The following is a 26,112-nucleotide window of genomic DNA, read 5'->3' on the forward strand; positions in this document are numbered from 1 at the left end:
TTCATCTGAAAGGCAAGAATCTTCTCTGCCACAGAGAGCAATCAATTCATAATACATCACTGAACTTAAAAATAGTGGGTCATAACTGCACCATTTCCCCAGGAAAGTAGAACAGGTATGGCTGACGTTTGTATTGATTATAAAACAGTCTATATTTAGAAACAAGTCTTCAAAGTCACCAACAGACTAGGATTATTTGTAACATCTGGACAAAGCTGCAAACATTTCTCAAATCTTTGCCTTTGATTGTTTGTTCTTTCCAGATTGGTTTGGTCATAGACCAATACTCTCCAGAAACTTATTGTCCATAGACACTCACAGCAGAAGTCCACGCCTCTCACTTCCCACATTGCGTGGAAAGCTGAGTCTCTCTGCTTTTACTTGCACCGTACTAGGTGTCAGCAAGGGAACTCTTGGTCTCCACATACTCAAGTGCTGCTCTTTTAACAGCCAGGACACTTTCTGTTGTACCAAATTTCTTCTCATAATCCAGGTAGCGTTTAAAGAAGAACTTCATCTTCTTTGGTGCCAAGCTCAGGTGTATGACCCTCTCAAAGATGTCCCTGCAAGAAACCAAAGTGATTCAGGTCACTGTGTTGGTACAGCACTCAACACAAGCCCTGTATCCTGCCTTTGAACAAAGAGTAGAAAGTCAGGGGAGACATTCAACCTGCTGACAGCTGGCCAAAACCCCAAAGTAGAAGCCTTCTATTTGCTTGCAGAAGTCTAAGGGTGCTGGTCAAGATCCAGCCACTGTATTTGACCCTGCGTTCATCATGTGGATGTGGCTGGATTCATAGTGTGGGAAGCTGGACTTCCTTTTGTCAACTCAGAAAAGAAAAAGGAAAAAACCACAAGGTTTCTCCATTTTTCTATTACAAGATACGTAAGGGCTTGATCTCACCCTTCAGATACAAGAAGGCAATCCCTCCAGAGGGACATACGAACCTCAGTGCAAGTCCTCTAGCTTCTGTCATGCAGGGCACAGCTTACAAATCAGTCCCTCTCTGCCCTATGGATGTCCTTCGAGTCTCCTTAGTCCTGGCAAGGATAAACACTTCCAGACACCCCAGTTTTCTTACTCCAGGTGATAAAAATTCTCTTTTGCTCTGCTCAGGGAAGCCCTATACAACCTCATGCTGCCAGATACCTCTGCGCTTTTCAGGTGTTGCTCCAAGCACTGTACTCTGCCCCTTCCCAGCCTGCTGTAGCACAACTTACCGTATTTCCTTCTGGCTGCCATGTTTGATCATGATGTCCATGTAGATAGACCAGATGTCTGTCCGCTTGGGATAGCTGCTGAGGGTGCTCTCAAAGAGGGCCTTGGCATGTTCTGGGTCCCCAAACCGGAACTCCAGCTGTGCGAACCTTGAAATGACATCCACATCTGGAACAAGTAATGACGTGTTAGGGTATCACAGCGCCTCTCTTCCCTATGAACAAACACAAGTGATAACTACAGAGAACAGAGGCAGGCACAGAGACAGCACCATCTTTACCCAGAGACAAAAGGCTCTGTTGTAAAGTGTTTCTGGGCCAAGGTGGGATCAGAGTGGGAGAGACAAGGGTCACAGTTCACTTCCCATTTCAACTCTCTGCAGGAGACAGAAGTTTATTCTTACATTCAAAATGCACCTTGCAGCATCCACGGGCAGCTCCACAAACATGGAAATAGACCAACTGAACTTTTCTAGAGGGCTGTTAAGACTCAAAGTCATCTTTGCTTTGGGTGCTCTGCTTTTGCCCATCACAGCAAATTCTATTACAGGAGGATTTAGCATTGATATCCAGGTTGAGATTTCCCTTCCCCTGGGAGTCAGGGGCAGCAGGCTCAGCACCAACAGGTTGCACTTTTCACTTACTACAAACATTGCCATGGGCAGAGGTATGACAGAGCAGTTCATCTACTGGAGACCTGTCAACACATGGCCCACATTAAGAATGGGGAGGAGAGTGCTTACGTTCTTTGGTGGGCAAAGCCTTGAGAGCACGCTCCAAAAGCCTGTGAGTCGCCTCAGTCTGGCCTTGCTTCAAGAGGAAAGAGGCGTATTTCAGCCACACAGATTTCTCCTGACGGAAACGCTTCAACATTGTGTGGTACAATTCTTCTGCTTGCTGGAAAGGCAGAGTTGGGTTAGATCACACATAATAAAGCCTTGTATCTTTGAAACTTTTGGCCCAGGTATCTCCAAACACTTATGACAGAGAAGCAAGTATCACTACTTCCTTGTCTGCTGTCAGTCGTAACTATTAATCCCAGTTAGGAACAGGCTAGGCCTAAGATCTGATAGCTGGAAGCTTATACAGCCAGTATTGGTAGTTTACTGACAAGACTGAATGGGATACATACCTGGGACTTGCTTGCACTATCTTACCTTGTACTTCTCAGAATTGGCATAGATGTCACACAGATGCTGGAAGACTTTCAGAGGTTCATTGTATTGAACAGCTCTCTCAAAGACCTTCATCAGTGTCTCCTCAGTACCATACATGTTCTCCAAGTTCAACAGCGCTACCCAGACATTCAGCTTCTCCTGTTCTTCCCTTAAAGCAGATGTGAACAAGAATATTTAGCCTTTTACCCATCTTCATCAGCTTTTTGCAAACCACCCTACAAAGACTCACTGACTTGTAGCCTGCCTCCAGGACAAAGAAGGGGGGCATACTGCTCACTGAAACACCACTTTTGGAATAAGAGCACAGCAGTTGTTTTACACTAGAACATTTGATCACTGTTGTTTGTAATTAAAAATCACAATACACTGAATCATGCTGTAGAGATGATTTAGTAGGCAAGGGTGCAGCCCTACAGACAAAGCGACAAGAGTTGCACAGTTTGTTTCATGTTTTGATTTAAGGACAACATCACTGACAGCACTATGCTCTTCCAGAACCTTTGGCTGCTCAGAAGCATGCCCATGGGCTCAGTGATACCTTGGGGAGTTGCTGCATTCATGAGCTGCAGCAAGTCAGCTGCAGGCCAACTGTGGTGACTCAGGCTAGACTTTCAAAGGGCCAGCTGACAACTGCTACCATTTAATCCTTTCAAGCTCACTGAAGCAGACTCTGCCACTCCACACACACGTGCACACACTGATGACGCTACCAACGCTCTTCTCTCACCACAACTACCCCACCATGATTTATTCTTTGGGGCAAAGACAGCCAGAGCCCCACTATTACCTGAAGCAGATTGTTTTAAGCGCTCTCTCTGCCACAGCTCTGGCCTTCTCAATCTCAGTAGCCTGGAGGTGGAAAGCCATGTACTGTAGCCAGAGGATGGAGCTGTTGGGACTGCTCAGCACCAGGCGGTCAAAGTCATCTGCTGACTGGGGCTGTCGACTGGGGTCCATCAGAGCTGCCTCTAATTTGCAGAGCTCCTTCTCCTTCTTCTGCTTCTCTAGCTCCTTCTCCTTCTTCGTTTGTTTCTTCACCTGAAAGAGTGAAAAAGGAGGACTGGGGAAAAGCAGGCACTTGATGTGGGAAAGGCAGGCCCAGCTAAAGCACAGCCAGACCTCAGTATGTCCAAGGCTAAGCAGTTTTCACAGGAAGAGATGAGGCCAATTGTTTGAGAGGAGGCAAATGGTACACACCCCCCACCCCTTCACACACAGTTCACACCTCCAAGAAGAGCAGCAGTACATGAAATCTCATTTCTTTTAATGAAATACACTAAGGAAACAAATACTTTGCTAGTCTTGCACCCCAACTGCAGGATTCACGCTCCACCCCTCCCACTCATTCTTCCATCTTTACCCTCTGGGGTAGTTCACCACCACCCTCTACTCTGCAAAAATCCAGGATACATGGGGAAAAATTGTGCAAGACTTTGGTACGTTGCTGGATCACTAGGGTGACTTGGGTCTAAACTGGGAACTGACTCTGCCATAGTCCTCTGCACAAGGCAGCTATACCTTGGGCAACAAAGCATCAGCCATGCATGTCCTTTTCAGAGGTGAGTTCTGAGGGATGGGAAGTCCTGAAGATCAAACATGAAAGCAATTCAGGAGCTTGTTTCTGATTTTGCTTAATTGCTTACACTGGAAAACTGTTCTAAAAATTACAGCATAAAAGAAGATTTTTTTTGTGTTTTCCTAAGAGGACTATAATTTGAAAAGGCTTTTCATCTCCAGGATTTCCTGTAAATTCACAATGCTCAGAAAAGTAAAACACAGGGCTGACATCAAATACAAAAATTTTACTTTCATGAAAATGTTTTACCATAAACATTTTTTTTAGCATGTCAATATGAGAAGCACTATTTTCATGCAGCCATGCTAAAATAGGGCCTTTCCTCCTCTGCTTCAGAGATATCTGCTGCTAAGCCCAATCCTCAGAGTAGTCAAGAAAGCTCTGTATTAGCTGTCAGAGATGCTCCCTTGGGTTAAAAGGCTTTGCTGTGGGGCAAACAGACATGCAAATACTGAGACATCACATTACAGCCACCATATGGTGTCCCCTGTGCAGGCAACACGAGTACACAATACCTTCAACTGCGGATCCTCCTCTTCCTCACTCTCTGAGCTCTCTTCCTTCTGATTTGGCACAGCTATATCCATTGCGCTCATGTTCTCATCCCAGGTGAAGCCCATGGAAACCTGCAGCCTGGGAGCTTCACTAGGTTTCCTTATCTGTTTGGAGGAAGATGGGGAATGCCCTGGGTTTTAATCTGAAGTTTTTTCACTGAGATCAGAGCACTGCTGTTTGCTTGTGGCTTCTCTCTGGCCAGTACTACTGACTTCTTACACTTGCAAACACCCCACCAGCAAAACCATTAAACTCTAGTCACCTTTGCTGTAATTTAAATTCAATTCATCTCAAGGCATTTTTCAGATGACACAAGCACCAATCTGTGTTACTCCTATCACAGAATCACAGAACGGTAGGGGTTGGAAGGGACCTCTGGAGATCATCTAGTCCCACCCCCCCACCAAAGCAGGTTCACCTACAGCAGGTTACACAGGACTGCATCCAGGTGGGTTTTGAATATCTCCAGGGAAGCAGACTCCACAACCTCCCTGGGCAGTCTGTTCGAGTGCTCTGTCACCCTCAAAGTAAAGAAATTTTTCCTCATGTTGAGGTGGAACCTCCTGTGCTCCAGTTTGTGCCCATTGCCCCTTGTCCTGTCACTGGGCAAAAAAAAAGTCTGGCCCCATCCTTTCAATATTTCTAAGCACTGATAAGGTCCCCTCTCAGTCTTCTTCAGGCTAAAGAGCCCCAGGTCTCTCAGCCTTTCCTCATAAGAGAGATGCTCTAGGCTCCTCACCATCTTCATATCCCTCTGCTGGAGTCTCTTAAGTAGTTCCCTGACTCTCTTGAACTGAGGAGCCCAGAACTGGACACAGTACTCCAGATGTGGCCTCACCAGGGCAGACTAGAGGGGGAGGAGAACCTCCCTCAACCCGCTGGCCACACTCTTCTTAATGCACCCCAGGACACCATTGACCTTCTTGGCCACAAGGGCACATTGCTGGCTCATGGTCCACTTGCTGTCCACCAGGACTCCCAGATCCTTCTCTGCAGAGCTGCTTTCCAGCAGGTCAACCCCAGCCTGTACTGGTGCATGGGGTTAATCCTCACCAGGTGCAGGACCCTACACTTGCCCTTGTTGCACTTCACCAGGTTTGTCTCCACCGAACTCTCCAGCCTGTCCAGGTCTCTTCTGGTTATCTGCCACTCCTCCCAGTTTTGTATCATCAGTAAACTCGCTGAGGGTGCACTCTGTCCCTCCATCCAGGTCACTGATGAGTATGTTGAACAAGACTCAACCCAGTACTGATCCCTGGGGAACATCACTAGCTACAGACCTCAAACTGGACTCTGTGTCACTGATCACAACTCTCTGAGCTCTGACATTCATCCAGTTCTCAGTCCACCTCTGTCTGCAGCAATGATACTTATTGTCATCCAAGTCAAAACCGACACATCTCAATAGGGCTGGAACGTCATTCCAGGCTCAGGTTCTCCTCTGAACTCCTCACCTTAGATTTCTTTTTAGCTGCCTCTTCCTCCTGGTCATCATCATCTTCCTCCCGGTAATACACCTCAATTCCACTGTCATTTTCATCTGCTGGGCTGATCTTCCTTTTTTTTGGCTTCGCCTCCTGCAACAAGGGGAAATGAGCAGACAACAACCAGGAGGAATCTTAAAGGCAATTATGATCACAAAGTAAAGAGCCTGACAGCAGAGAGGGTGATGCCATGGCACAGCACCCCCCACTGTCCTCTCCCACAACAGAGACAACAGAGAATAAACCCATGCTCATCTACATATGGTGCCACGACCAACAGGATGGGCCACATGGGCAACACCATTGGGCTGCTGATCAGTTAACTCCTACCCAAATTGAATAGTTTCTGATCTTTGCTAATCTCCAATGCAATTTATCCATTTTTTTCTACTCTGTATAATTCCTCAGGCTGATCCCAGTGGATCTTTTTAGTCCCTTCAGTATTTGGGCCAACCAAGTCCTTTAGCATGTCCTGTGCAATGAGATCCATACCTGCTCACTTTCAGAGTTTCCTTTTCTCCGTTTTGTCTTCAGCTTAAGATCTTCTCTCTTTTCCCTATCATCTGCCTCTCTTTTCTCTTCCTCTGCATCATATCGTGGTAGGCCTAGGGACTCAGGCAAGACGCTTGCCATCCCAGTGTCCTCGGGCAGGAGAGAGAGCTCAATATGTTTTTCTTTTCCATTTACACTGTGGTGCGTTGCCAGGAGAAGCAGAAGAGAAGAGGAGGAAAAAAAACAACAGAGCATTTACAATGACTGCAAGGATATGAACTTCTTTCAAATATTCTCAGCTTTTATCCTCCCTCTTTCCACCCTCTCCTCCCCCACCATCTCCTTTCTACTAATTCATGTCTCCTTTTAAAGAATGTTGCACCTACCCAAGAACCTTGGCAGTGAGCAGCTTTCCTTCAGGCAGGTACTTTTCATATAAGGAGTGTTTCTGTACAAAGTAAGGGGAAACATTCTGGAACAGGATTCGGCCCAGAAGAGAAGTGGACAAGCTGAGAAGAGAAGAAAAACCAAAAATAAGTATTTGAGGCGGGGAGGGGGGGTGGCGGGGGAAGTGCAGCAACTCTATCTGTGGCACCACCAGTTCTATATAGTATCACACAAACTCTTCCTACTTTAATTTCATAGGCTCAAGAAAGCAGCAATGACATCTTGATTCCCAGGAGGAAATCCATTTTGCGACATCACATTACACCAGAGACCGCCCACAAACAAGATTCCAGAATTGTACATTCAAAATAAGCTCTCCAAGACCCTTCATTTCCCAGAATAATTTTCTTATGCTACTCACCCAAAGAATACACCTGATGGAGTGATGGATTTGACGTAGCCTCGGACTAGCTGGCCTTTTTTAACATCCTTAATACATGTTATTTCAACATCCTCCACTTTGCTGTTGCTCTTTGGGTTTAGCCTAAAAGACAAGAGATTAGAAACTAAAGCACTCGTCTGAATAATCCACATTCTGCTCTGGATAACAAAAAGAGAAATCAGTATTCACAACAGCTAGTACTTTCTGGAAAACATACTGGATCAGAGACACCCTTCAGCTTATTCAAATGTACTAATGGACTATCTGCATCTCTGCCAAGCTACACATAGCATTAGGGAATAGATATGCTGCTGTAAAGAAAGCCAAACAAAACAGACCAGCCTGTCTTCCTCTGACACTAAGAAAATGAGAGTAAAATGCTGTCTGAAATTCTGCACAGCATTGGCTTGGGTTTTTTTCCCCACTTATTTCTAAGATACTTCATTCCACGTGGTTTATGCATTTTTGTTCCACAGAGAAGATGAAACAAGAGGCTTAGTTTTAATAGACTTTAGGACTAAATCTGCTATTTAATGAAAACAGTTAAAATGCAGCTGAACATTGAAAAAGTAACGTGTTTGTATTGCAAATTCAACGGTGGAACCTTCCCTTTCTTCCCAAATGAACAAACAAAAAAGTTAAGTCAGGTCTAGAAATTATGATAAACAGAAATTAAATCTGAACACACTTGACCAGCTCTACATTAAGTGTGGGACCCCTCCATATTTGCCAATACACAGGAAAATCTTTCTGAAGTAGGAACAAGTCTCATCCCTTAAAAAAAAAAAAGGTAGTCCTTGTGCTTTTAACACTTCACACTGATTGGCCAAATGAGCAGATACTGTATTTCACTATCCTTTTCTTCACTAGTAGGAGATCAGTAGACTAGAGGAACATACCGAGATTGCCGGAGAGATAACTGGACTTTGCCTTTCTCATTGGAGAGGATGTAACACCTGCATGGCAGAGTAAGGGGAGAAAATAAAAAGCTTTTTTACCTGTTAAAAAGAGCCACAGGTAGAAAATAGATATTTTCACTATCAGAAGCTCTAGAGGAAACAAACCACTCTGTCCCCTGGAGCACTTGCTGTCCAATACAAACCAGCATGACACACAACAGTTCACGAAACCAGCTAAAGGGCTTTTTGAAACATACCTACTTGCTTTACCCAGTCTCTATTGCTAGTACAAAAGACTTAAAAGATTGTTACAGCTGAATCACTTGGCCTGTTGCACTCTCCAGCACTCCCAGCAAGTCTGTGAAGCAGGGAAATGCAATTACTTGTGCATTACAAATGTAAAGACAACTGCCTTGCCAAACAGCCCACAGAACCACAGCAGAGCTGGGATAACTGCGTTCCCTCAGTCCCATCAGTACCTTTGCTGAGAGTAGCTACTCTCAAGACACAGCCCAAGAAGGCAGCTGAAAATGGGCTGCTTCATACGTGGAAAATACAAGACTTTCACCTAAACGCATATAGGTCTTAAGTCAGCGTCACTTTTTAGCTACAGACTGAACCTTACAGGTCTGACATCATCTTATGGCAGTGAAAAGCCCGTCACCAAAGGTGGATATTACTAAGCCTTGCAGATTGAGGCAACAACAAAGAGAATTACTGACCTGACAATCTTGCCAACGTTGAAGTCACCCAGAGGATTCTCCATGTAAGCATCATTTAGGTGAAAGATGCTGACTTTGCCAGTCTTCCCACCTGGCAGCGCAACGGTCAAACCAGTGTGTGGAGTCACCTTTGTTACCATGCCTACAGTGATGGTGCCCTGCTCCAGTGACTGAATTCCTGGAAAAAGGGAAGGAGGGAGAGGGCTTCATAATACTCCAAAACTATGGCACCAAAGCAAAAGGGGTAATGAAGCTGATTTTAGTTGCCTAGTCACATATGAAACCCACCAACTTTTGCTAAGGTGCAGTCTATGCACTCTTGCCATTTCCAGCAACGTTTGGCTTGGTAATCCAGACAAGGTCCCCTAGTTGCACAATTCCAGGATCCAGAATAACTGACAAATGCTGACAAATGTACCATCTCATGTCTGAGATCAGAAGGGAATATGTTCCTAAGGGCTCAGAGAAGGCCTTCAGTCTGAGAGAGCAGGAAAGTGATTGTTCGGTCTAAAAGTCTGACTTCTCCTGCCTTGCATGCTGCTACATCTGGGTCAGGGTCCCAGGCAATAGTTCTGTCCTACAGGGAGGTACTGCTTGGCTCTGGAGTGCAACATCTTCACTGAGGGGTCAGTGCAGGCCCACCTCTGAGTAAAGGATATCCAGTAGGGTCCTGCTGTTAAGGCTCCACTATACCTGTGAGTGACAAGCAGAGGTTTGTTCCAGTGACATCTGTTCCAGTCACTGTAGCTGATATCGCCTGGCCATTTTTGAAGCTCTTTTCTGGATGTTTTAAGACCTGAAAGAAAAGACAGATTTCCACTTACTACCAGAAAAGGAGCTTTATGCAACTCTGTCTGGTGTTTCTCCTATGAAGTTTTACTCATCTTTGATGTGTACACTCGACTGATAGCTCAGTGTTGCTTCAATGGTTCTGCTATCCTGAGCCAAACTAGCTACAGGCACAGCACTTCTGTCAGTGACGGGCAGTGACGCCTAAAGGGCAGAGCACTGGATTATGAGTTCACATGCATGTCAGAAGTGGCTGCAGACATTACTTGAAGCCATGTGCATGGAAAAAATATTTGTGTAGCTTATGTGTAATGGCCTCTTACCTTGGTGCTCAGAGACAGCAGCAGATGAGGAACTCTTCCTCGAATGTCAGGGGCAACCTCTACCTCCAGCCAATTTTTGAGGATGTTATACTGAGAAGACACCAAATAACCAGAGTAGACAGCATGAGACCTTGGGGAAAAAACCTTTCCTGGTGGATTCACTAATTTTTAGGGCCAGAAAGAACTACTTCAGCCTTGTCTCTTGCACCAAACAAAAATGGTGATTTCGCTTCTACTCTCACAAGCATAACACTGCTGTGGTTTGCAGGCAAGGGCACACAGGGGATCAGCGGTGAGCGCGCTTTGTGTTGGTGGCATATGCAGTTTCTCAAAGGACATTTTGACAGAGTGCAGGGTGGGGAGCATCTGCTGGCAACAAACAGGCATGTCAAAGAGGATGAGTCAGCTCATACTTCAAGTATAGAAAATGTGACTTCCTACTCTTACTCTCCCCATAAGACGCTGCACTTTGCTTGGGCCACTCTCACAGTTAACAAAGACCATAGCAGCATCAGTGTTCAGGTCTGAACTAAGGCCCCTGAGGTCACCTGCACTTGCTGCCTCCTCCAGCACACTTCTTAGGAAGACTCTAACCTCACCTTCTTCACAAAACAGGTGACTGTCTGTCCAGTACTGTAGAGTCCAAGTTTATTGAGGGCACTGCCTTCTTTAAGGTTCAACATCGCTGTAACTTCTCCTTCTATTTCGCTGTTTGCAAACAAAGAGGACATCAGTGAGACAGCTTTGGTCCTAACAATGAAGATAGGAGTTAGAAACCCAGGAGATTATGGTGAGACAGTACTACTGTGACAATGCCTTTGTGGCATTCATCCCCATTCCCTCCGCAGCTGCATCCTTCTGAAGGGAATTAATTCTTCCCTGGGCTTAAGAGGAAATCTTTCTGATACAAACAGACATGCCAGAGTCCAGACTGGCAGAACTTAAAGCCAAAAGGACATTCAAAGGAAATCATGCGCTAGGAGAGCACTGTGAGATTTAATACAGCTTCTGGACACAAGTTAGGGTGAAAGTGAGAGTAAGAGGCCTTGCCATACTGCATAAATGGGGAGGTCATTGCTCATGACCAGCTCCTTCTCAAACAGGAGGAACAAGGGAGGGAACCTACAAGGATACAAGGTTTGTGAAGCATCTGCAGACAGCAGAGAGGCCAACACATACCATGGTCGAACGCTGAGCTCTGGAATGGACCGTGTGAAGTGTGGATGGGTGATAGGCAGGTACCTAAAGAACAGGAAAAGGATCAGTTTCTCATGATCTCCCCAGCCCCCAGTCATCCACCTGTAATCCCTCTGCAATGTCAAAAAAAACAGGCGTAAGCCCTCTAAAACTACCAAAGCCTTCCAGTTCCAGTTCTTCCTAATACTGTTTCAGTGGCAATTTAGGTACCCAAAGTACTCCAGCAAATTTAGCCCCTGGGGCCAAATCCTGCTAGTATTTAAGGCTTCCAGTGGACCTTAAGAGTTTAGACATCTTTTTTTTCTTGCAATTTATACTCAAGATAAATACAGTGACATGGGTAGAGAGCTGCAGCAAGGGTAGCTGTAACAGCATCTGTTGACAGTTATTCAACAGCCTAGATCATCTGAATTGGGTAACTGTTTCACCCCTCGCATTCCCCAAGAAGTAACACTATGTGCATGTTTTCCCACCTGTGAGTATTCACATCTCTGCCTCCAATGACTCGAGCAGTCACCTTCTGTCCAGCTTTCAAAGTATATGTTGGAAAACAGCCTATGGGCACTTCATCCAGGATCCGGGATGCATGGATTGAACCTGTCAGCTTGTCATCAATAGCAACTGTGACATGGGTTGGTTTGATGGATTTAACAGTACCAGTAACAATATCCCCCAGGGAAAGCGAGTGTTTCACAGCAGCAAGCACCTCTTCTAATGCTGTCTCAGATTCGTTCCGGACCCTTACAAAAACATTCTTCTTTGCTGCGCCTTGCACTGCTAACAAGACTCCGTGGTCATTCGCCTTCACTGCTTTTAAGGTTGCAGAGATTGTTTGTCCAACCTTCAGTTTTTCTGAGTCAAACCGGAAGGTGTCATTGAAGTGAGATGCTATGGGGATAGCTGCCAGCTGGCCTGTTTCCAAAGACACGATGGCAAACTCTTCTGCTATGTGCTGCACGACGGCAGAGTGCTGGGAGTTCTCTGTGAGCCGCTAAACAGAAATGGAGATAGTGACTTCTCCTGCTGAGATTTTGATTCCCTCCACTCTACCGCACATAGTTCTAAAACAGAAAACAGCCCCCCCCCCCCGCCGCAATTTATTAACCACCCAGAATTTGCTAGGCAAACAGAAACACACAAATCCAAAAACTGAATACATACTTGCTTGCCTCTTAGTTTTAACAGCTCTTCTCGAAGAGAAACATACACCTTGGATGTGAGGGCATCCACATGAAGAACCATTGCCTTCGTTTTCTCACCAGGAACAACACTTTTGTCTACAAATGAGAATAAGGAGATTATCTCCTGATGACAGTGAAGAATTTTGAGCAATTGAGCTAGTGGCACATGACAGATAGGAAGGGTTGCCTGTGGTTCAGTTTAATTCCTGAAGACCAGAGCGATGAAAAGACTGCTTAATTGGTAATTGTACCTAAGTTACTGTAACGGAGTTAACGTAGTAACAAATGTATAATAGTCTCTTTAAGAAAAGAACAGATTCCTCCAACATTAATGTCACGGAGGAAAAATAAAGGGGGATTTTTTATTTGGAAAAAGAGTCTGATGCTTTCATGAAAGAATGAAATTGATTTTATGAAGATGCAACTCTTAAATAATGCAGACAAGGTTGACTAAACACAAATTCAAGGTAATACAGGTTTTGAAAAAGATTATGCTAACATTTGCGCAAAACCATCATCAGTCTGTCACTGAGGAAACTCTTCTGAACACAGAAATGCTAGGATATTACTGCTGCTGAAGTTAGCAGTTTATATTGGTTTAATTCATTTATTCATTATGTCAGCATGTACTTGTTTGCATAATATGGCTCTGTTCTGCTTTAATTTTTGAATTGCAAAGAACCAAAAAAGCAGTCCTGTTTTAAAGTCACACTGATTTAAAAGAAAAATTAACAGCAATTTCAGATAGAGCATACTCCAAGGACCATATTTCTGAAGTAAGAAGAGAAAAAAAAAAAACACAAACGAGAAAGCTGGAGCTTTTATTAATACTTTGTCTATAAACAGTATGCTTCAACTAAGGATCTCAGAGCACAAACTAGGCCTTACAAGATGCCCAAGATATGAGGCAGGATTAGGTCTGGTTTACAGATGGGGTAGCAGAGGCACAGGTAGGTTTAAACGGTATGTTCCAAATCATGCAAATGGGCCAGCAACACATTAGGAAACTAAACTACTCTTCAAGTCCATCCCTACTCTGATCAGACTCCTCTCATGTTAGCTCCTCATCAGCAGAATTCATTTCAGGACAGAGGTTTCAAAGCATAAGAGTGAAAACCAAAGCAACCAAAGACAAGACCCTGACCTCCCAAATGGTAGCGAGTGGCTGTTACAGTTAAGCCCGTGACACAGCTGCCACTGAACAGTGCTGAGCCATCCTCCTTCATGTCCTGCACAACCAGCTGCAGCTCCTTCCCAGGCACCAACTCACAAAGGCCCTGGGCCATGCTGGACTCCCCTAAATAAAGGAAAAAAAAAATTGGGAAGTCAGTTTTACCTCTGTTGCTTCTTTGCAAAACCAAGACAGCACTCACGTTTGCTCAAGAGCGCACAAACAAGCATTTTTATCCACCTTCATAATGGAAAACAAAGTTTAGGCTACTGAATCTGCAGAAATACAAAGTAAATCCTAAGAGTTAATCAAAGTAGAAACACTTTTGTGACATTAAGGATCTGATAACTTTGGAAAGAACATCTTCCAAGTTTACAGAAACCCTGGCACATAGCATTGTACTTAGAAAAAGGTGAAAGCAAAATAGATTAATACTAAAAACAGAAAACAGACCTGTCACTCCCCAATTTCAGGAAATAAAACATTAAACACCACTGGATATAAAAAGAACCTAAAAAGGCAAAGTTAGAATTTATAAAGATCAACTGCAAAACATCCAGTATTCTTAACACTAGAAAAACAGTATGTGAGAAAACCTTTGCTGCAGGACTTGTTCAGCAAATTTGTAATACAAGCAGGCAAACCTATTCGTACAAACTCATCCTCATGCGAGTACTAGGTTTGGGTTATCACAAGCTCTTGAGCGCCAGCATAATTATCCTTGTACTTTCTAGTTAAGCAGATCCTGGCTAAGGCTCAAGGCGGTTGAAAAATCCCTCTGTGAAAATCAGGCATCCCATGCATAAATATCAACAATAAAAACCCACCTGATGATCACAACATGCACAAATGCAGATTTCTGCACCGTAAGAATAGTAGAAGCAGTTCTTGACTGCCAGTAAAAAACAATGCTAGTGTCCTCACTGTCACAGTTAAAAAAGTAGTATTAGGCAAAGGTAGAAATCGTTACCAGCAAATACAGAACACATACAAATAATACATCATTACCCTTGTCAGTGACTCTTCTTTATTTTGATGGACAAAGCTAGTCCTATTTGCTTAAACACAATAAGAGCACCTGCTGCCTGCAGTGTAGGCAAGTAAGGAAATTCTAAAATCAAAGCCTTCTCCTTAATTATTTTAACACTCCAAAAACATCATTCACTTTAAACAGATGTACTATTCTTCAGAAAGCACCAGGGGAAAAAAAGATCATGGCTTTACCATTGGACAGCTAACTTCTCCAGCCTATCTAATGTCACAGCAAATAACACTGACGGACTGACTCAGGACACTCCCAGTTGTCTTCTGTCCTTCCATCATTTTTGAGTACAGAAAACTGAACGATGCCCGTTCCGATTCTTATGTGCCTATCACCATAATATCCACCCACCAGTGCTGGTTTTCCTAAACTAAGTAACTAGCAGGGATAGGTCTTAAGTGCCTGTTACTTATACATGAGCTTGCACCCAACGAGAGCCTCCCATATCGCTTATCACCATTCTCTTTTCAGGCATTCGGGGAAATTCAGGTTTGGGCATTGGGCAGCCTGTTTTGCTTCACTGGTGCTTTGGGGCAATTCACTCACACACACAGAAATAAACTCCTTCTGAACTTCCACGAGTCATTCTTCCACTTAAAAAAAAAAAAAAAAAAGAAAACAAAACCAAAAACCATATGCCTACACCTCTGTTGGCACACTAGATAGTTTTCACAGCTTGGCCCAATATCCCTTATATATAAGCTCTTTGGAGTTTAACATCTTTTTACAGACCAGAGAAACCAGGTCTGCAGACTAACTCTTAAAATACAAGAGCATGGAGTACTAAAAATCAGAGACAGACAATGCTGAAGCATAACACATAATTAAAAAGTGAAACTACTGCCACATGTCTCAGTTGATTAACTTTTAGATTGTTTCATAAAGCAATTACAAATATTCACACCAAAAAAGGTGTCTCCAAGGCTGGAGAACTGCTTTGGTCCACAGAACATTCAATCTCACCCTGGCCTTTATTTTCACCTTCACAGGCCCTTCAATGAACCCATCCTTTTGTACCATTTTATCTCCCTTCCTCTTTTGGTATATGGACCTCACCGTTTGTCTGTTTATCCCCTTATTTTTAATTCTCTAAGCTTCAACCCAAAATCAACGTAAGAGGCCTAGCAGACTTCAATTAAAAGAGCAGCTTCTTTGGCTTGTTCCAGCTGTAGGTTCTAATAAGCTCCTCTTGGAAGCCAAGTCTTTGCTTGAACTGACGTTTCTTTGACTTAAAAGAAAATGGTTTTCCCTTTTTGTTCCTCTGGAGCCCCTTTTTTGTGATATCATCCCCTTTACCAGAACATCTGCAGTCTTTTACCTCTTCTCAACAAGTTCCTGATTTCTTTCATCTCCTTGAAATACTGATTCAGCAGGGCAAAACTCTCTGCAGCAGAATCGCCTGAGCTGCACTCTGACACCTTCAGATTGAGGAGCACACGCTGCTTCTCCTCATCAATGCTCATCACCTTTGCAATCACAGTCTGTCCCACCACAAAGTGGTCCTTGGTGTCTGTCACAAACTTGTCACTCATGCTCTGTGCAAGGAAACAAAGGGGCAAGGGTTACTGAGCACAGCTGCTAATTATCAACCACCCACAGTGCTGTTCAGAAGAAGGGTTTGATTCAAGACTTCATGAAAATGCATAAGAGAAATTAACAAAGACTAACGAAAAGCCATCAATTAAAATGAGTTACTGAAGTCACATGAGATGCTTGTTGAAGCTTAAGCTCACCTGAAAAAAAAATCCTGTTTCATTTTGGAATTGAATGAAAACACAAACTTAAAAGCAGCTTTTACCCTACTGGAGGAAGCTGTGCAAATGGAGGAAGCTGTGCCAATGCAGGATCCACAGCCCTATTGTTCCCTCCTTGTTACTCTATCTTTGCCAAAAGCCACGTTTCAAGCACGCCTGATTACACAGACGCTGATTATTGAAATAAATGCATTGCTTACCACTTTGGGTGCCAGTCCTGTCACACCAAATGGGAACTCCACAAACACTCCAAAGGGCATCACATTCCTCACGTAACCAGTCAACAGCATCCCAGGCTGGATTTCAGAGAAAATTCTCACAACTTGCTCCTCCTGTACAGCAGAAATCACTGCAGACTTTCTGCTCAAGATCTGAACAACCAGTTAGGAAAAAACAATAAAAGATGAATGAAAGGAGCCCAGTGCCAAGCAAATCTCTTGGTGCTGCTAACCATTGGGCTAGATCACTTTTTGCAGGTTAGACAGTGGAGGAGCTCAAAATCCTGCAATTCCAATTTCTGCCTTATCTCTCTACACTAAAATTTAGCAACCGATGTCTCCTAAGCTGCTCAGCGTTAAAGATGCATGCTTCACACTAACAGAAACATCAGCTTCCTAGTATTTTAGCTCTTATTTTTGGTATAAAAACAGCAAAATTTTTGCTAAGGTTGTGATATTAACAGCCCGGAAGCTGGTCAGATCAGTCAATTCACAACCAAGTCCTGGTTCCAATGGGATTCTAGCAGCAGCTGAGCCTCACTTTTAACACAAGCAAGTTTAATGATTCTTTGAAGCATCACTAGCTTGACAGGCACCTCCACCTCAACACACTAACTAGTATATCTTCTATTTGTTGCAGGTAACTCTGGTTTCCTGACAGATATTCCTCCCTCCCCGCTTTGTTTGACTGGTTGAGGTGGCGAAGGATACAATGTGCTCTCCCTTGTCACTTAGGCACATAACTCTGGGCAGGACATCTCCCTCCTGAAGACAATGCCACAGGAGCTTGCAGACAGCAACAAAGTCAGAGAGGTGCATTGTGGGAATCCAGGCTATCACATTGCCTTCATCTTCTAAGATAGAAACCTCTAGCCCTTTTTCTCTCTTCTTCAAGACTTTCACATCAACCATCTGAAAAGAGACAAATATAGTGATATAAAATTGTGTCTTTGAAGTCATCCCTTTTGATGCACAGGGTACCAAACGCTGTGCTGCAGGGGCTCTGACATTGCCTCCCAGCTATATATGAGAAAATCTCACATCAACGGGACTGAGCCTAAACAGCATGCCAACATTGATAGTAAAAACTAAAGTAATTCTCAGCTCCCAGAGAAATCAAGAGCTAGAAACATTCTCTTCATTGTGACTTTTTATTTGAAGGGCAAAGGGAATCATTTAGACAAGATTAGAACTGTCCTGTTCCTGCCTTAGCAGTATCTGCAGGGTGATGGAAATTGTGCTTATTCCAAAGACAACAGGGAAGCATTTCAAAACATTTTGCTGAAGTTGTCTTTTTCCAGGGAGCAAAAGCAGCTGCTTTTGGAGTGAGAACATCAGCAGCATCCAGAAGAAAGAGGACTCCACCTAGGAGTAGGAGCACTAATTGGCACCTCCAGAAGGACTGTCCTGGGACTCCTTTATCCTGACCTCTGACAACAGAGATCCTGGTTTTGATCCAGGAGGCCAACTACACAGTAAGAAACGCACATTTAATGCTAGTTCCTGATCATCAGGATCTTGAACCAAAGTTTTCCAAACTGATACCAAATCACTTGGAACACAAGTAGGAAAAGGCAAAAAAAAAAAAAGCAAAAAAGGGAGCAGTCATTGAATTCAATACCTCTCCTATTCGATATTTCACTTCCCGTTTCATCCTTGGAGCACATTCCTTTTTGTCCCCTGGGGCAGGATTGCTTGACAACCTGAAGGACAACAAGAGTCTTTCCTGCTGGGGCTCACATTTTAAGACCATTACTTTAACAACCTGCAGCAAAAAAAGATAAACCAAAAGTTTAATTCAGCTGGCCCTCCTCTTCAGTGTGCTATCACCTACAAAATGAGACAGGGAAATGCATACACAGCACACTTTTCTCTCACATCTGAAGATAGCAGGCCAGTGACTATAACTTAACAGGACAAATGTCATTCTGAGCACACAAACAGAAAATGGAAGAACATTATCATTAAATGACTTGCTAAAAGTATGTAGCAGGTCTGTGGCAAAGTTGAAAGTAAAATTCAGATCTCTAGATTTGCAGGCAGGAATCTTGACTAGCAAATTACCCTTCTCCTTAGCCAGACAACAAAACAGCAGGATTAAAGACAAATAGCAGCACCAGTCTAATCTGTTTAAATGGAGCACAACTAATACTTAAACATCTCCTGGTGTAGGTGGCTCCTCCAGGGGAAAACCCATGTTGGAGCCAACTCAACTGCCAATTTCTCTTTTGCATTCAAACACAAGGCATGGCATAGGTACATTAATTACCTGGCCATCATGGAAGACTTTATCTGGACAAGAGATGGGTTCTGAGCTCAGCTCATTCTTGGGTACCAGACCTTTGACATCATTGTAGAACTTCACAATGCAGCCAAACTCCCTTGCACACACCACAAAGCCATGTGTGATCAGACCTGGTTTTGCATCTTCATAACTGGAGAGGACTGGAAGCTTTGATTGGACAAGACTCTTCTTTAGAGTAAGGATCAGCTTCTTTCCTGCAGGATTGCACTCTAGCACCTACAAGAAAGGAGTACAAGAAGCTTCAAAAAAGCATGTCTGCCACTGCCTGAACAATCCAGCTGCTAAATACTCAGAACAAAAGAGTGCAAGGCAGCTGAAGACCCTGTCTGTCAGCTCTCACCCGACATCTGACTTCATCTCCTATGTTGAACTTCTTCTCAGGCTGCTTCAGGATCACATCAGCGAGATGCAGGGACGGCACAAGTCCTTTAATCCCATCAGTCACTTTCACCTGCATCCCAATAGGCTTCAGAGAAAACACTTTGCCCTAGAACCCAAAACAGGGAAAAGGATCAGTAAATTCAGCATGAAAAGCAGACCATGCACAGGTAGGAACAGCCAAGACACTGCATCACCTATTATGACCAAATCTAATCACCTTCCAAAAAAATAAAATCTTAGTCCAACCCACTCCACCCAACCAATCTGACCCATTAACTTTTATATATTCCATAAGGTTATTTTACAGCCTCTTTCCTTAAGCCTTTTGCAGGCTACTTCTGTAAAATCTCTACTGACACTGGAAAACCAGAATTGTTTCCAGAGACATATCCAATACAGTCATGACTCAGAAATAAGAATGATCACAACTGAGTAACTTTCTGCCCATAAGCTGACTGTGATGGCCCATACACGAACTTTTACTTTGAGTGCAAGGCGAGTTTTAGTTTCTTTAACTCAAGTCTTTCTAAAAATGTATTGGTGGCCATAAATAAATGACTGACCACGGCTAAAATTTGATTGCTTTGGCAGCACCGTGAATAAAAACCTACAAAATGGGGAAAGAAAAGTATTTCCTTCCATTAATCAAGTCCTGCAAGGACAGATTTTTCTCCTCACTTTTGTCTCACCAATCTGGATCAGAAGTTGAACATACAGACGAAGCAGAGGAAATGCACATTAGCTAGACCATTGTTCTAAGTATAACGGCCACACAATGCTGTGTAAGTCCTTCAGAAGCTCACCTGCACCACATCCCCTGTGTGGATATCTTGGTATTGCAGAAACCGCGCTTCAATAATCTGACTAGGAAAGAGACACAGCAAGAGATGACCAGTCAGTCAACTTGAAGTAAATCCAGCAAAAGAAGGAACAGTCCTCCCATTGATTTGTCCCAAATATCCATTATCCCACACACTCCCCACAGTGCTCTACACTCCAGATTTCTGTGTTTTCCTCCAACTGACCCACCTCCCAAAACAGCTCTCTGGACACGAAGTTCAGGGAGGTTCACCAGGCTCCTATTCCAGGTGACAGCAACACAGTTATGGCCACCAGGCATGGCTCCATGAAAGAGGAACCCATCATCTGCATTGCTTGAAGCCCCACAGATGGAAGTACTAAGAGGGAGGAGAAAAATGGGCTGGACCTAGAAGATTAAGGTTCTATTTCCTGTTCATCCAGAGTCTTCTGACATGATCTCGGCAGAAGTAATTTAGCCTCCCTGTGCCTCAGCTCACCAACTATATAGTCAGTGTCCCAATCCCCTATAGTATGAGGAGGGTATGCAAGATTCCCAGACAATCTGACGTGAGACAACAGAGATACAAGCCAAAAACCCCAATTGGCAAGTTCCAGTCCAGTAAAGCAATGTAGTGTTTGCCACTTTCAACCACACCCTTCTTATCCTTCAACCAATCTTCTGGAAGAGTCTATGAAACTTACTACTTCAGAGATACAATACACATCTCATCCATCAGGCTGTAGTCAATGATCCGACATTTATGTTTGCATCCTGTTTTAAACGCCCCAGGTTTAAAGGATTTTCTCGTTTTTGAAAGATGTTTCAACTAGAAAAAACAAGTTACAATTTAGTGTTTGGAAAATGGAAGCACTGATATAGACCTTAGGTTGAAGCGGTAGCATCTGACAAAACTGTTCCTCTAACACACTCTCTCTGTGCACCAGGTTTCACTAGTTCTTCCTCAGCAACCCTCCTACATTCCAGCCCGAACAAGGGGAGGTATAATTTGGCAAACACCTCCCACATTGTCTTAATTTTGTTGTATTTGTCTCACAAAGAAGGTAGAACATAAAGGTGGAAAATAAAACCTCCTCCTAGCCTCCTTCCCCAGCAAGCGAAAATAACTATGGAGGACTTGCCTCACCACTCTGGTACTTACCCGTGCATACGCAAGAGTGCCATCATCAAGCTCAAAGATGGCACCAAACTGCTTGTAGAAAGTTTTCACTGTCGACTCCTCCACCACTGCCCCAATGCGATCATGGGAGGGCTGGTTTGGGGATCCCCCAGGGTGGAGGAAGGCCTGCCGTAGAGTAAGCCGCACCACCTTGGAGGTGGGGTGGACAGAGAGGATGCAAGCTTTCAGCTGGGAGAAGACAGTATGTTCATTAAATGCAAGTTTGTAAACAAAAGAGGAGAAAGGCACATTGCTTGTGTTTTTAGACATTGTGCTTGGTATCTGAACTCTCTGTCCATGTACAAGCACTTTCCAATATTACCACTAAAACATCAGTTCTAAGAGCTTCACAGATGAGGGATTTTTGCTTTTGTCTGTTGTTCACAGACTAGTCTGGTATCAATGCAGTGATGGGAACATGACCACACAAGTCATTTTTCTATCACTTGCAAGTCTCTCATGCTTCCCAAATAAGTCTCCCATTACCCCAGGAATGCCTTTGCTCTCTATAGCTGTAAAGCAATCAGGATAATAATTTAAGACAGCTATCATCAGTAAGATTTCAGAGATTATTCCACAGAAATGTTGGAAAAGATAAGAGATGTTGTAAGCATCGCTAATGCCAGCTATCCTTCACCCTTCTTACCACTTGATCTGGAGAACAGTTCATGGATTTCTCTGGGTCCATGTGCATAAAATCCACAATGCCAGTGAAGGAAGACAGAAAGCTCAGTTTGATCCCAAGTGGGGCTACCTAGGAAGAGGAAGGAAAAGACACCCAAAAAAATTTGCACTCAGTTTTCATGCAGCTCACAGAGCGCAATTCACACATTTCACAAAAAGGCACTGTTACTGCTAATCAACAAGCACATCACAAGAGACGGGAAAACTGCTAACAATTGTGCTTTCTATGCTGTTTTGCAAAAGCAATCCTTTAGTTTTTTGATAATGCTGTGTGTACTCTGAAGACTACTGCTAACCTGCTGAACACTTTACCTAGGTAAAGGCCAGAGAAGCACAAAATAGACCCTGTTACACTTCAAGCTTCATCACCAATTTCAGGCTGAAGCTTTTATACTCAGGACATCACAACCAGGACAGAGATCAGACCCTAGGTGAATGAAGTGGAAAGACTGTCTAGTAGATAATAGCGTTTGCTATTGTAAAGTAATTGAGCCCAAGCACAAAATCTTCCAGGGATAAACTTCCATCTCTACTTCACCTGTCCCCCTGCCTTCAGCAAGGCTCAAAAAAACCCCAACAAACTGAAAAAACAAACCCAAACCCAAGCTTACCTTCTGCACTCGAGCTTTCACCACCAGCCCTGGCAATAAATTAGAGAGTGTCCAGTTCTGTCGCTCTGTTGCAAGAGATGCAGCAACCTCTGATCGATCAATGGACAAACGGACCACTCTTCCCTCGTTCTTTACTTCCACAATGACACAGTTCAGGTTCTGGCCTACTTTCAAGTCAGGTCCTACAAAGACAAGTCACAGCATAAAACCTCCACCAGGAAGACTCAGGGATTCTCTTCCGCTCTTTCCAAAGCTTTTCCAGAGTTCCCTCTATTTTAAGAAGTTAGAACTCTTCTCAAAGTGAAGTCTACTGCCAGCGGGGATGGATACGCTTGGAACAGTAACGTAGTCTGTCAGAAAACAGGCTGAAACCCCACAGCTTGTTGCAGACCAAGCACAAAACTGCTGTTTTCAGCAACTCGCAAAGACTCCACTTTGACCCAATCTCACTGAGGTGCACTAACACCACAGATATAACAAGCTTTAATCCCTGTCATTCTGCACCTCCATTTTAACCCCAGCAGCTCCTCCTGCATTATTTCTTACCTCTCTTGGCTGCTTTGATGTAATTTTGGGCTTTCTGACGAGGCAGGAAAGCATACGTCCCACTAACTCCAATATCAATGAGGTAGCCATGGTCTTCCACACTAGACACGAAGCCAGAGAGCAGCTGTTGGGAAGGAAGCACTGCAGTTCAGTAACGTGATGAAACAGCTACATCACCAAAGAATGCACATCTGGTAAGAGATTCCCCACCCAAATACTCACTTGCTACATAAGGACAGAGAACTGGGTTTTCCAGAGCAGCAGAAAGAACACTATATTCTTTCTTATTACACAGCTCATCTAGCAGTGAGGTCCCAACTCCACCCTTATCCAACCATGCATGTACGGAGCTCACAAACCAGCAGGGGCAAAAAACTGGGATGTGCAAAAGTAGCAGGTGCTCTAATCGCAGGCACACGCCTACAACCATGCAGCTGGAAACACAAAACCTAAATAACTAAGCACCTCTGCAAGGCATGTTAAATATTGTTCTCTGCACAAATAACAAAGAAACCTACCCAGAAAGAAATCGTTATATAACTTGTCCGTATCGGAACAGAATTAGATGAATGGATTTCATGAGTGACAACCTGGAGCCAAGACCAAATACTGCCCTCTCCTCCCAGGTCTCTTCCATGGTGGGAGTAGCTCCATGTTCTGCTCTGATTCCATGGAAGAACAAACTGAAATCTTCCCCCACACACTGTGCAAGAGGCACCTCCAAAGCCCAAAGAGGTTGTGAAAGACCCAGAACACGTACCATGCCTGATGCTAGTGCTGAAGCGCTCAGACCCTTATTGACCTTCTTGGGGTCAATCGATAATTTGATACTCCGACGTCCATCAGCACTTTTCTCAACACTGGTCACAATGCACCTGACCAGTGTCCCTGGAGAATACATGTCCGGGAGTGAGTTCAAGTCCTGCACAGCAAGAGGATCAAGAGAGAAACATACAAAATTTACAATATTAAATAACATAAGGTGGCCAGAATTTGTTACTGAAGCAGCTTTTGAAATCAAAATCCCACAGGAAAGCCCTGTTTCTCTGTCAACGCTACAATCAAAGATAAGAAATGCCACATACACCAGGATCTCTATATTGAGGCAGGGACAACATTACATGATGCTAGCAAGTCTAGTAGGCTTTGCTTAAAAAGGAGTATTGTGTGGGCTGGAGGCAGGAGGGTGCAGCTCAGAAAACGCGTCTACAGAGCCAACAGTGACTCTAACCTCACTTCCAACTTTAGCAGGGAAAACCACTACCACCGAAAGGCTAGCACACCTGGCAGATCCCACATTACACACCATCTTGGAAAAATATATGGAGCGCTGACACCAGAGACAGGGTAATAGATCACCCTATCCTCGTTCTTTCTAGCAATCATCACTAGTAAATTGCTTGGAAAGCCAGTTCCAAACCAAGGTCAGTCTATGTTAGCACTACACTGCATGCAGCAACACACGGTGAAATTGCAAGGACCATGCTAATCCCTACACCCCCACATCATCCTCCAAACATTTCCCTAGCTTCTTCCCACCATTGCCTACAGCCAGGGATCAGCATTTAGCTTCAGCAGCAGATAGGCAGCACAAACCTCTTCACGTTCAACAAGCTGTCTACAAAGTTCAAGGACTATTTAGCCAAGACTAAGGCACTGTGGGCAATGAAATTCAAGTCAGCTGCAAAACACCAGAAACCAGGCTCCTAAACAAGACCTCAGGGTTGATTCTGAGGTATTATTAACACTCCCTAGCTCCCAGGCACAAATCACAGCCCCAATCCAAGGTCTCACCTCCAGGAGTTCTCCTTGGGCCACCTGCTTGCTCAGCATTTTGCTGTAGGCATCGCAGATCTGCGTGACCGGCACAAACCCTGAAAGTCCATTGGGCAAGCTGATGACTAGCTCGTAGTCACTGACTTCTTTTATACAACCAAGGAGCAGCATCCCCTCACAGAGCGCCTGGGAAAGCAGGAAGAATAGCATACAGTGGATAACTTGGCAAGTCAGTGATAGCAGTGAGGTAAACACACTTGTGCCCTGAATCACTGATGTATTTTACAGGTTTAGTGAGGAAGAAATGCCATTTTTACACAGCCCAGAACAGAGATGTACACAAAATCAAACATTTGTCCACAAACCTCAATTGTGAGTGGTTCAATATTCACAACATTGTCCTTAGCAGCAGCTATTTTGTCTGCCTTGAACTTTTTCTGCTTTCCTTCATCCCTTTGGCTCCTTTTTCTTTTCCGGGACTGTTCTTCATGGTGAACCTAAAGCAGATTATAAGCAGAGGAGGAAAAAAAATAAACATGGATAGAGATGAACTTTGCAGGAAGGCAGAACTCTGTTGCCAGAAATAAAATTAGAAGAAAATACTAGGACTGGAGGAAAAAAGAGAACAATTTTGCTAACTGCTATATGTCTACATGCAGTTTTTCAAAACATCTTCTTTGGGCTGAGGCTGACCACTTACAAAACTGTGAACCTTGGGAATGGAAAGGAGTGGCGAAAGTGATCTGCACCACAGTCTACTGACAGAAGAAGAAAGATAAAATTTAAGTATATATCCACCAACACCAGCCTCACTACACAAGCACCTCGGGATACGATGCTTGCGGAAAGTTTAAAAGCTAAAGCCTGATCAATAATTTTGACTGAGCTTTTTCTGTCATCAAACTCAGCACGCATCAGACACCAGGGATCTTTAAGAGATCAGAAGAAAGGTGGATGTCAGCAGTTATCTCTTTCTGAAAGTCCCTTCTATAGTTTACCATAGAAGTAAGGGAAAGGAAGGATTGCAGGTCATATTCTTACAGGGGAAGAGCTCCGAGAAGTTAATCAAGAACACAGAAACAACATACATCAAACAAGTTGTCCCGCTCTAACTTTGTGTTGGGTGTTTTTCCCTCTGTGGGTTTCTTCTGGATGCCCCCTCGAGGAAAGTTTTCTTCCATGGATGCCATGCTTCCACTGAA

General features: G+C 43.9%; 1 protein-coding gene across 1 annotated transcript; it reads right to left on the reverse strand.

The window, feature by feature from the left end:
* Positions 1–299: 299 nt before the first annotated feature.
* PDCD11 (programmed cell death 11) lies at positions 300–26,100 on the reverse strand. Its single transcript, XM_009954748.2, has 35 exons — positions 25,999–26,100; positions 25,276–25,407; positions 24,929–25,096; positions 23,895–24,056; positions 23,135–23,258; positions 22,589–22,770; positions 21,940–22,047; positions 21,276–21,482; positions 20,818–20,942; positions 20,118–20,178; positions 19,274–19,420; positions 18,898–19,149; positions 18,250–18,393; positions 17,340–17,540; positions 16,611–16,781; positions 15,975–16,191; positions 13,588–13,740; positions 12,424–12,539; positions 11,736–12,253; positions 11,245–11,307; positions 10,665–10,773; positions 10,066–10,155; positions 9,647–9,749; positions 8,954–9,131; positions 8,232–8,288; positions 7,312–7,434; positions 6,890–7,012; positions 6,504–6,699; positions 5,982–6,104; positions 4,488–4,631; positions 3,184–3,434; positions 2,376–2,544; positions 1,962–2,115; positions 1,222–1,387; positions 300–563 (listed from the first exon to the last, which is right to left on the reverse strand). Exons 1-35 carry the CDS (start codon positions 26,098–26,100, stop codon positions 392–394), a joined length of 5,511 nt encoding a protein of 1,836 aa, XP_009953050.2. The 3' UTR covers positions 300–391.
* Between the last annotated feature and the right edge of the window lie 12 nt (positions 26,101–26,112).

The sequence above is a fragment of the Leptosomus discolor genome, chromosome 6 (genome assembly GCF_034619465.1).
Source record: "Leptosomus discolor isolate bLepDis1 chromosome 6, bLepDis1.hap2, whole genome shotgun sequence".
Taxonomy (NCBI): Eukaryota; Metazoa; Chordata; class Aves; order Leptosomiformes; family Leptosomidae; genus Leptosomus; species Leptosomus discolor.

Excerpts from the sequence above, each read along its gene's own strand:
- PDCD11 (XM_009954748.2), bottom strand. The coding sequence starts at position 26,100 with ATGGCATCCATGGAAGAAAACTTTCCTCGAGGGGGCATCCAGAAGAAA. Across the intron at positions 25,097-25,275 it reads TTGAACCACTCACAATTGAG|GCGCTCTGTGAGGGGATGCT; the intron begins GTTTGTGGACAA and ends CTGCTTTCCCAG. Across the intron at positions 1,388-1,961 it reads GGCTTTGCCCACCAAAGAAC|ATGTGGATGTCATTTCAAGG; the intron begins GTAAGCACTCTC and ends TACTTGTTCCAG.